Genomic DNA, 9,906 nt, shown 5'->3' with positions numbered 1-9,906 from the left:
AGTGCCTTCCTCCTCTCAAGAACCGGAACTACATTGGCCGTACGAGCTCGGAGAAGGTTGGGAATTGCGAATCTAGTGTTGGTAGTGTTAACTGGATAATACATTGGCCAGATCCTACAACCTAGTAAGCTTTCCCATACACGTGTAGATCCGACGGGTTAACCGAATTTACTACTTGGTCGGTTATACCCTAGAGGCTCTCAACTCTCAAGATCCCGTCACAGGAGGCGGCAAGTACAACGCAAAGGAAAACGCAAAGGCAAGGGAACACGCCCGCAAGGCAACTCTACGGCCAGATCCACGATCTAGTCCCCGGATCCATAAGCTCGAATATTCGCTTAGGATTCGGAACCATCCACGGACGCAGAGTGAAGATTTTCCACTGCTGCTCCACCCCATCCCCACGTCTCGCCAAGACACTCAAGCTTCACCACTTGAACTCTTCGGAAGTTACCGAGAGAGCAGATCCCGCCCTACCGACGAATACACAAGGTGAGGAAAGTTCAGCAGAACACGGATCATCGGGGGACCCCCTCCGTTAGTCGGTGTCTGGGCGCAGTTGGTAAGTTGGATCCAGCAATCTCGCAGATTTTGCTGATCCCGCTACGCCACAACACACTGGATTGTACCCCGTTACACGCTCCGGTTTAGTTGACTATTTTCACTTTCGGATTTGCCGAGTAGGGGACACTAACTACTTTCAACAAGCTTCACTTATACAACCTTTTACCTCTCCACTGGGCGTGAGGCCACGGCCGACGGCGGAATCTTTGACTTACTCATTTCTTCCTATCGACGTGGAGCTGGGGTAGAACGGCTGCAGAGGCGTTCCAAAAATTGAAACGTTCCGGGACGACCCCGTACAGTACATCCCTGTCCCGTGACAAAAACATCAATACGTGTCACTCAGCGTGCTAAACCGTGCAATTTATCCTTGGTCAAGACAGTACTCTGTCTGGTCCAGACTGTCTGGACAAGAGTCTTGGTAGTTGAAGATCCCAGTTTAAGCAGTGTGCTTGCATGATTCTGGAGGTACCTGGATTCAAACTCGGTGGTTCGAATCTTGCCAATGTGCAAAAAATGTTTACTGTTACCGGTAGCCGTTGATAACTTTACTGCTATTATTGCTTTTTAGACTCGAGGCCACACGTCAAAATGGACCTGACAGCCGACGGCGGCTCGGACGGCGACACCAAGTTCGCAGTCGCATGGTCCTCGTGCTCGCTGCTGCTTCTTGGGCTTCTTCGCTTTCTGCTGTTGCACACGGCGCGCGACTTCTCGATGCTGACTCTGCTACTGCTGCTGCAGTTGGCACTGCACGTGACCACTGCCCGCAACTCAAGACGCGCACGCCTCTCGTATGACCCGCAACATGCAACTTTAGATGCTGCACGCCGAGTTGCGAGACTCTATGTGACATTGCAAGCGCTTCGTCATTTTGGACTGCTCTTCGCCTTCCTATTGCAACATTTGGACGTGTTGCTGCTGCAACTAAAGAGGTGGCACGATAGTGGCGACAGGAACAGCGCGCTACTGCTGCTTCTGGGTCACGTGTTGGTCGCTGGAGCTAATGCAGATGCGTATGGGGCTCTACTGCACACTTTTTTGCTATTAGGGGCGGCTTTGGGACTGCAACTGGCGGCTCAGTCGTCCACGCTTCGGGGAATAGCGACAGACAGTGAAGCGTCGTCTTTGTCCATTGCTGGAGCCGCAGCAATTGCTGCTGTCCTGGCCTTCCTGACGCCGGATAGTGCAGTGCATGCTCAGCAGATTGCCAACGACCGAGCGAGTGCTGACGGGGGCGTGATGAGCATGTCCACGTGGACATTCTATCTGCTTGTTACCGCTCTGATCCAGTTTGCAGCTGGCCATTTCGAAAGAAAAGTTAACTCGTTAATATCTGGGAGTCAAGTGAAGGCGCGGCTGGAGTGTTCGTCCACAGGGATGATGCTGGCAATTATCGCTGCAATCTCGGAGTTTGGCTGGTTTCGCGGCTTATTGAGCGCCGTGGCTTGTGGTTTGATTCTGTACGTTCTGGTGGACCAGTGGCGACGTGCTGATACCTCCTTTCGAGGCGGTGAGGCGTTCCTGGACACGTACAGATCTAGAACGGGGAATGGATATACGGAGGGTGGGATTGCTGCGCATGTGCTTGCGGTGCTGTGGTCAAAGCGCGCCTCACGTCAGATGCTCATTTTTCTATCAGTCAATGTTGCCTTTATGTTTGTAGAGCTCGCAGTTGGTCTGTGCACCAACTCTTTGGGGCTTATGGGCGACGCAGGACACATGCTATTTGACAATGGTGCGCTTGTGATTGGGCTTGCGGCCTCCTACATTGGACAATTGCCACCTGATGCAAAATTTACGTATGGATACGGTCGCGTAGAGGTTTTATCTGGTTTCCTGAACTCGCTGTTGCTACTTGTGGTGTCGTTCCACCTGATCACGGAAGCAGCATCGCGCTTTATGGATCCACCTGAGGTTTCAACGGACCATTTGCTGCTCACGTCAACGGCCGGACTATTTGTGAATTTGGTTGGACTATTTTTCTTCCATGACCATGTGCATGGCCACAGTCACAGTCATGGAATTGACTCAGGAGGCTGCGGAAGTGGCCACGGACATAGTTATGGTAGTAGTCACCATCAGGCTCATGGCGAGGACGCCTCAGAAAATGGCAATCACGGTGGCAGCACTAACATGTATGGGGTGTATCTCCACGTACTGGCAGATACACTGGGAAGCGTGGGCGTGATTATTTCGTCCATACTTATCCAATTGTACGAGTGGCACGTGGCCGACTCGGCGTCTTCTGCACTTATCTCGCTGCTGATTCTGGGCAGCACACTTCCTTTACTTCGTGATACTGCTCGCCAACTTTTACAGGGCGCTCCGCAAGAGCTAGCAAGTAGTGTCAATGCAGCTCTACAAGAAGTTCAAGCGTCTGTCCCAGGAGTGGAGCGAATTGTGCAGTGGAATATCTGGCATCACGCAGGCGACATGCGCATCGCGACGTTGCATGTTGAGGTTGCCAACTCGGCAGATGAACAGCGAGTGCTTCAACAGACCCGAATGATCTTCCGACGTCATGCCAAACTTGACAAGTTCCTGTCTGTACAGATTTCAAAGCCTCGGGTGATTGCCACGATGGGACTGGAAGGTTTGGGCTCGGACCACCCGACGAGGATGAACGGATGCAGCGCTGGCCACAGCCACAGCCATAACCACGGAATCGAGCCTCCTCTGGAAGCTCACACGTTGTCTTCATCGCAGCTGGAGCATCTATACAAGCACCCGCAACAGCCTATGATGAGCACACACGAGAACCCAGTGAGTGACGACTCTTGCTTTGTCACTTCGCCAGCTCTGAAGCCTCGTCATGCTCACAGCCATGACCATCATCACGAGCCAGGGCATTCGCTCCTCGTTGATTCTGCCGCTAGGTACTTTTCCCCACACTCAGCAGCAGCAGCAACGTCAACAGATCAACACTACAGGAGTGCAACGTTGGTAGTGACGGACCTGAGTTAACCTTGGGTGTGTTTTGGCGCAACAACAATATATGAATCACTTTTGCCGTGTGCACAGAATTTTTGAGAGTTACGTGTGGATCAGCTGACTTTACTTTTGAGGAGGACTATTTTCAGCGGTTGTTTCTTCGCGTCACGTTTTGCATCTCATTTTTTTCCAAGCGATCAACGGCATGAGCGACGATCGAGTGGCAGTCGGTAAACCCTTCTTTGATGCCTCAGCGCTTCTTCTGGTCGATACGCGAGCATCTCAATCACTAGAGCCTATACGTTTGCCTGCCAAGCTGAGAGAGCGAATTGACCGTGCACAGCGTCGTGCTAATGCTGCCAAGGAAGGCCTCTCGATTTTTACCAAGGAGTCCAAAGACGCAGCCGTTCCTGCACCTACAGCGACAGCGGGGAGACGAATAGCCACTGCCCCACCACCTGAGACCACAACAGCCTCGATTTTCGGTGGCATTGCCGACCCTCATCGCGCTTCAACTGCAAACGGTGGAATGGACGACAAAATGCACCTTCCTAACGTCGTGCTCAGTCACAAAATGCGGGACTTTGAAGCGCGCGCAAACGCAGGAGGAAACGTGGTGCTATTTTCAGCGGACGCAGCAGATCGAAGTTTGCAAGGACTGTCATTGGAAGACCGTGAACGGGTAATGCTGGTGATGCAGACAAAGATCCGACAAATTGCCAGCGACGTGGATGCGAATTTTGCTCGGATCACCAAGGCACTTGATGCGAACGGGATATTTGATTCGACCGCTAACATCCAACGAGCACAAACGCTTTGTCTTGTGGACCTGCAGCGCCGGTGTAAGCTGGACAAACTTCGAGATGAGGCGATGCGTGAGGTGCTGAACCTATCTACGTCAGTCATAGCGAACCAAAAGACCCCCGTCAACCCGGCTCGCAAGCTCAGTCAACTTTTGGGACCAACAACTAGACGAAAATCTGCTGAGGCGACAGCAGCAGCTCTTAACTCGACGACCACGCGTAGGAAGCGGAAGCCAGTCCGTGCCGCGAAGCTTCCAGCCCTCTTTACTTCTGGCAAGAGCGTTAACGAGAAAAGTAACAACCAGATATCGTCCTCGCCACAAGATCACCAGCAAAATAGTGGGAATATTGATAACAATAAGGATCTAGGAGTGACACGGGTGTTAACACGTCGCGGTGGTCTCGCACCTCCTGCTTCAGCATCTCAGACACAAATACGAGAGGAGGTTGGATGGAACACTGTGGCCACGAGCAACAAGAACGCCAACGACTGGGAACTCTCCACCCGACACTCTCATGTGACACAGATACTGCAATCCCTGGTCGCTGGTGAGACGCCAAATACCAAGACATTAAGTACTTTCAACGCGAATAGCGCTGAAGCAGATATGGACCATTCACGAGTGTTGAATCCGGTGGATGAGTGGACTCAACGTCCCGCCAGCTACCAGGCAGTAGGGGCACGGTCAACTGAAGCTGTTCGGAAATGCGGTGGACGCCAGCGTTGGGACACACTTGGACATTTTCGAAAAAAAAGCTTTCGAGCTGGCGTCTCTGCTGGACTTAGATTGCGTCTAGAAGTACAACATGCCACCTGGGGAAAGGGACACGACACGACAGCAAGTGACAAAGATGAAGAGGCTACAGACGACGGAAAAAGAAAAAAACGCAACCAGCAACAACGGGATCAGCAAATGTATGCAGAGCTTCAGGCCAACATCCGCGAGCGCCTCATTGCTAGCGAAAGACGAACACGAACAGCAGCTGCAGCGGTACGATCAGTGAGGACTTCGCGCCAGAAACGTCTACCCCAGACAGCTCCTGTGAAGATAAAAGAAACAAGCTACTCGACAGCGTCTCTTCCATTTGGGCAACTGTCTCCACCTCGAGGAGATCAGCTACAGCCGCTACAAGATGAAGTTTACTCGCCAATTCTTGGTATATCCGTGTCTACTCCCGTGTTATCGTCGACTATGGAAGGCTCCTCTGAGCTTCCATCTTCTTCCTCGTCACAGAAACATTCACGGTTTGGCTCTCGCGTGAGGAGGTCAGTGTTGGAGCTAAAGCTGATGAGGGATCCGTCTCTGTTAATGTCCAGGCATGGGAGAGGGAAAGAATCCCTTATCGGTGTACCACATACCCAGCTAGGCAACAAGTCCATTGGTCGTCATTCAGAAGCTCGGATAGCTTATCGAAGAGATACAGCCCAAACGTGGGCGTGGCATCACTCCCCAGAGTCCACCCCTAATAGTGCAGTGGACACCATTGCGGAGGATGAAGATGAACGTGACGAGGATCGATTCAATGAAGAAGGGTACGATCACAATGACAAGGATTGCAGTGAGGAGGGAGACGACAGAGAAGACGGAACGGAAGACGGCGACGGCGACGCGGAAAGTGTTGATAGTAGTCGCACTAGTACTGGCAACAGAAAACAAGGCAAAAGCAAGAGATTGCCAACTGTGCAACGTCGGGCAAGTCGCAGCGCTGCTAATCGTTCTACGGCCAATACGTTGGCAGGCCACGCACTAAGTCTTCATGCTCGACTGGAAGTCATTTGGCGTGTGCTGCATTTCCCTTACTCGAACAAATTGACCATGCTGGAACGATTATCAACGCTTCAAGACGCGGATGCCTTCGAATCGGTGCTCGAACATTGGGAACGTGTCACTCCATTGATTGCTATCCGACAACGTATGAAGCTTGCGTTATCCGGATACGCTGAGCGAGGCGAGTTGCGCCCAAGCGAATGGCTCACGCAATCTGAAATTGCACTTGTATCTGAGCTGACGCAACTGACGTCTGAATCAGGATCGGACGCTACGCCACCTCACACGACTTTTCCCTGTGAGCTCGATTCCGTATCCCCACCTGCCTTTATTGAATGGGTGGGTTTGCACCTGAATGGCTGTCGTTGACTCTTGCTAATGCTTACTTTCATTTTTGGTGAGGTAGATTCAGAATCACTCCGATGCAGTGACGTTGCAGATACAAAAGCTTGCAAACGACCTCAAAACTCACACGGGTGAAGAACTTCAGTTCCGGGGGCACCCGTATCCAAGGCGTTGACAGCATATAGAGCTAATCTGAACGGACGGATATGGCTGGCTTCAAAATGATTCCGATGGCAAGTAGGTCCGTCTACTTGCTTTGGTCTCCGTTCATGGCTGTATCTTGCTGGTCTGTCCACGCCTGAATCGCGGCCAAAAGTGCACCCACACCTAAATGCAAGTATTGGAAAGACGAGATAAGTACTCTACAGTGGATTTTGGAGGCCCCGCTACCAGCTTACCGTCTCCAAATGCCAGCTTGGAAGCACCTGCAGAAGGGTCCAAACCGAAATTGGCCATAACTGCGTTGAAGTTGCCCGTCTGCAGAGCATTCACAAGAGACCCGATGCTCTGGCGTAACTGAGGCGACCGCAGCTTTAAAGTGCAAACCATATACAGAGTAGCACGCATTAGCTCTGAGCCCACCGCTTCCAGATTGTTGGAGCTCAAAATCTCACCGTAGCACGAAGCTCTGCCGGAGTCTGTGAGCCTTCTGGTAGATGTTGGAGCAGGGTTTCAACGCTCGCTGGGTCGTCAAGGATTGCGCTCAAGCTGTCAGCACTGAGAAGTTTAGTCAGTGACACTGGCTTTGGATGCTGTAAAAATCAACACCGAATCATTGATTAGCATTCAGGAACACTACCACGCTGAAGGAAAAAAAACTCACCTCTAGCTGCTGGAAAGAAGCCATCGCACGCTGGAGATCTGCCGTAGTGAGAGTTCCAGTAGCTGGAGTCGCCGAAGCAGGTGCTGGAGCTGTCGCAGAAAGAGGTGGCACAGTGGCAGCAGGCGTCGATGCAGGAGCTGACGAAGTTGCAGCATCTAGCATACATAACAAAGAAAAGGTCAATACAGGGTCCATTTTCCTCCTCATTGGCGCAGCAGACTGTCGCCAGCAAGAGCCTATACAAGAAACAGCAGCACAAAGGCAACAAAACGTGAGAATTCCTACCGATTCGGCAAATAGTCAAAAGAGAGAGAAGGGCTCACTCACGTGGGGTGAAGGGCGTTAGGAGGCTGACAAGCTGCATGGGACCGACTAAATGGAGGTACTTTGTTGGAGAATTACATGCTACCTACCCCCATGGGTACAAGCCTTCCACTCTTCGGGCTCCAACAGCATTCAAGACGAAGTGTCCATGTTGCCTCCACCCGTGCCGCTGCCACTGTTACCGCCGCGTCTGTTGCCACTCTCTGAGTCACCTGTAGTGTTGCCTCCAGGGGCGTTGGGGTCGGTGCTGCCCCCGTCGCGCATGCTTTCCTCGATCGCCAGACGTAGTAGCTCGTCCTCGTCCATTTCGTCCACTTCCATGCCACCCACATCGTGTTCGTGCTGCGTCGACGCCGTCGTCGCAGCCGCCGAGCTTCCTCCGCCGTTCTGCGACGCCTGAGACGACGACACGGCCGACGTGGCAGGCGACGAGGCTGCCGACTGGGCACCCGCAGGCAGTCCCATGTTCTGTAGGATGTTCTGCAGCTCCGACATTTGCACAGCCTGACCACTGCCACCAGCACCGCCGCGTCCCTGGTCTCCGGCGCCCATGGCACCAAGCATCTGCATGATGGCGTTGTGGTCCAGCTGCACGTTGTTGCCAGATCCGCGGCTGCCATCGCTACTGGAGGCTGCCTGGGCGTTGTTCATACAATCGTTCACCTTCTTGACGAGATCCTCATCGCGCGACGCGTCCTTATTCTACGGTGTATAGTGTTCGTAAGGAGTTTGTTGCAGTTGCCATCGGGTGTTAAGTTCTCTATGAGTTGACGTACCTGCATCCAGAAGAAGAAGCGACGCGACGAGTTCTTGTACTGCAAAATATACACGCGGTCGTTGGTGCGCCCTGTGTCTACCTTGGCGAAGTGCGCGTCGTCCGGGAAGATGATAAAGTCCTCTGGACTGGCGCCGGTCTGGCGGTCAACCCACTGGAAGTGCAGAAGTTGGTCATCTCCACGCGAGAGACACACTTTGCCCTTCTCCAGCTGAGGAGTTATTAGGAATTTGCCGTTGGCAGTGGGCTTGACTGTCATCTTGCCAGCGTTGAACGACACCAGCTCGTTCTGAACAGCCAGTAACAGCGTTAGATACTGAGGGAGACAAGGGGAATAGATGGTTGCAATGCACACACGCGGCCGGCGGTGCTCGGCGCGAACACGTTGCCGAACTGTGGGAAAAGTGACGACGCCATGGCGTTCTCGGGATCTCCTATTGGTAATGCGGAAGATACTGAAGTGTCCCATTAAAATTACAAAAAAACGTATTTTACTTTTCGAGCTGTACAATACATGTACGAATGAATAACCAACGTTAGATTTGCATTCTCAACAATGGCTCGACAGGTGCTAAACTACCACGACGTGCAGTTGTACGAGTCGGATGCGGCGCTGTTCACAGGGCACCAGTGGCTCAACGACAACGCCATCAACTTCTATTTGCAGTATCTGACGCAGACAGTAGCTCGTCGCGACGTGCTGCTCATGGATCCGGCTGTGGTCTCGTGTTTGCTGCATCAGTGCGAGGACGAGGACGAGTACCAGGAACTGGCAATTGGGCTTGATCTAACTAGCAAACAGCTCTGCATCATTCCAGTCACGGACAATGACGCACTGGGTGCGGGCAGTAGCCATTGGTCACTGCTGCTCTACAGCGACGGAGATTTTCAGCACTTTGACTCGAGCTCAGGCCATAATCATCATGCAGCACGGCGCTTGGCCGAATCGTTTGAGGTTCTGCTGCGAGCTGCTGGCAAACGCCGTGGGAGCGGATTTTCTCGTCGGTTGGTGGAGGTGCAGAATGCCCCACAGCAGCAAAACGGCTACGACTGTGGCATGTATGTGCTGGTGCTGGCCGAGTATTTTTGTCGCCAACATGCGGGTGAGGTGGAGATGATAATATCACTTAATAATTATGCGACTCCCGAGAGAGTGACAGAACTTCGACTGCAGTTGCCCAAACTTATCGAGAAGCTGAAGGCGGAAGCAGTACGAGCCTAGAGCCTACTTCAAGGATCCGCAGAAGCCTGATTGAATAAAATTGAAGAATTTCTAGTCGCCTGCGCAACAATAAAGCGAGCTTGACAGACACGACTGTTTAAAAATGTGTGTCGGTTTACATGAATGCCAGTTTAGCTGCACCGAATTACTTTAAACAGCCCAGACTACGGCGAATTGGTGCGTATCAGCAAAACTAAAATGAACAGTACATAAGGGGTTTTGTCAAAACAGCGCATAATATTTCTGTCCTTAAAAGGACAAACTCAATTAATTTGACGATCTTGTATCTTATTTCAATATACACGAAGTTTGTACAATTGTGCGAGCGTCGTTGAAACCCCCCTGGT

The 9,906-nt window shown here is 52.1% G+C and overlaps 4 protein-coding genes across 4 annotated transcripts; 3 read left to right on the top strand and 1 right to left on the bottom strand.

Moving 5' to 3' along the window:
• Positions 1 to 1,155: 1,155 nt before the first annotated feature.
• Positions 1,156 to 3,101, top strand: PITG_18652 (Cation Diffusion Facilitator (CDF) Family; the record flags this gene model as incomplete). The annotated part of the gene is made up of 4 exons (XM_002997512.1): positions 1,156 to 1,892; positions 2,004 to 2,037; positions 2,131 to 3,014; positions 3,056 to 3,101. 4 exons carry the CDS (start codon positions 1,156 to 1,158, stop codon positions 3,099 to 3,101), a joined length of 1,701 nt encoding a protein of 566 aa, XP_002997558.1.
• Positions 3,102 to 3,703: 602 nt separating this feature from the next.
• Positions 3,704 to 6,590, top strand: PITG_18651 (uncharacterized protein; the record flags this gene model as incomplete). Its single annotated transcript, XM_002997511.1, has 3 exons — positions 3,704 to 5,071; positions 5,198 to 6,298; positions 6,477 to 6,590. 3 exons carry the CDS (start codon positions 3,704 to 3,706, stop codon positions 6,588 to 6,590), a joined length of 2,583 nt encoding a protein of 860 aa, XP_002997557.1.
• Positions 6,591 to 6,662: 72 nt separating this feature from the next.
• Positions 6,663 to 8,786, bottom strand: PITG_18650 (proteasomal ubiquitin receptor ADRM1-like protein; the record flags this gene model as incomplete). Its single annotated transcript, XM_002997510.1, has 6 exons — positions 6,663 to 6,742; positions 6,814 to 6,946; positions 7,239 to 7,393; positions 7,775 to 8,264; positions 8,339 to 8,626; positions 8,695 to 8,786. The coding sequence occupies 5 exons, from the start codon at positions 8,594 to 8,596 to the stop codon at positions 6,663 to 6,665; spliced, it is 1,116 nt and encodes a 371-aa protein (XP_002997556.1).
• Positions 8,787 to 8,893: 107 nt separating this feature from the next.
• Positions 8,894 to 9,559, top strand: PITG_18649 (SUMO protease, putative; the record flags this gene model as incomplete). Its single annotated transcript, XM_002997509.1, has 2 exons — positions 8,894 to 9,440; positions 9,498 to 9,559. 2 exons carry the CDS (start codon positions 8,894 to 8,896, stop codon positions 9,557 to 9,559), a joined length of 609 nt encoding a protein of 202 aa, XP_002997555.1.
• Between the last annotated feature and the right edge of the window lie 347 nt (positions 9,560 to 9,906).

Source organism: Phytophthora infestans, genomic scaffold (genome assembly GCF_000142945.1).
Source record: "Phytophthora infestans T30-4 supercont1.71 genomic scaffold, whole genome shotgun sequence".
Classification (NCBI taxonomy): Eukaryota; Oomycota; class Peronosporomycetes; order Peronosporales; family Peronosporaceae; genus Phytophthora; species Phytophthora infestans.
Note: the sequence above shows the minus strand (reverse complement) of the source record. Positions and strands in the feature narration are given on the sequence as shown.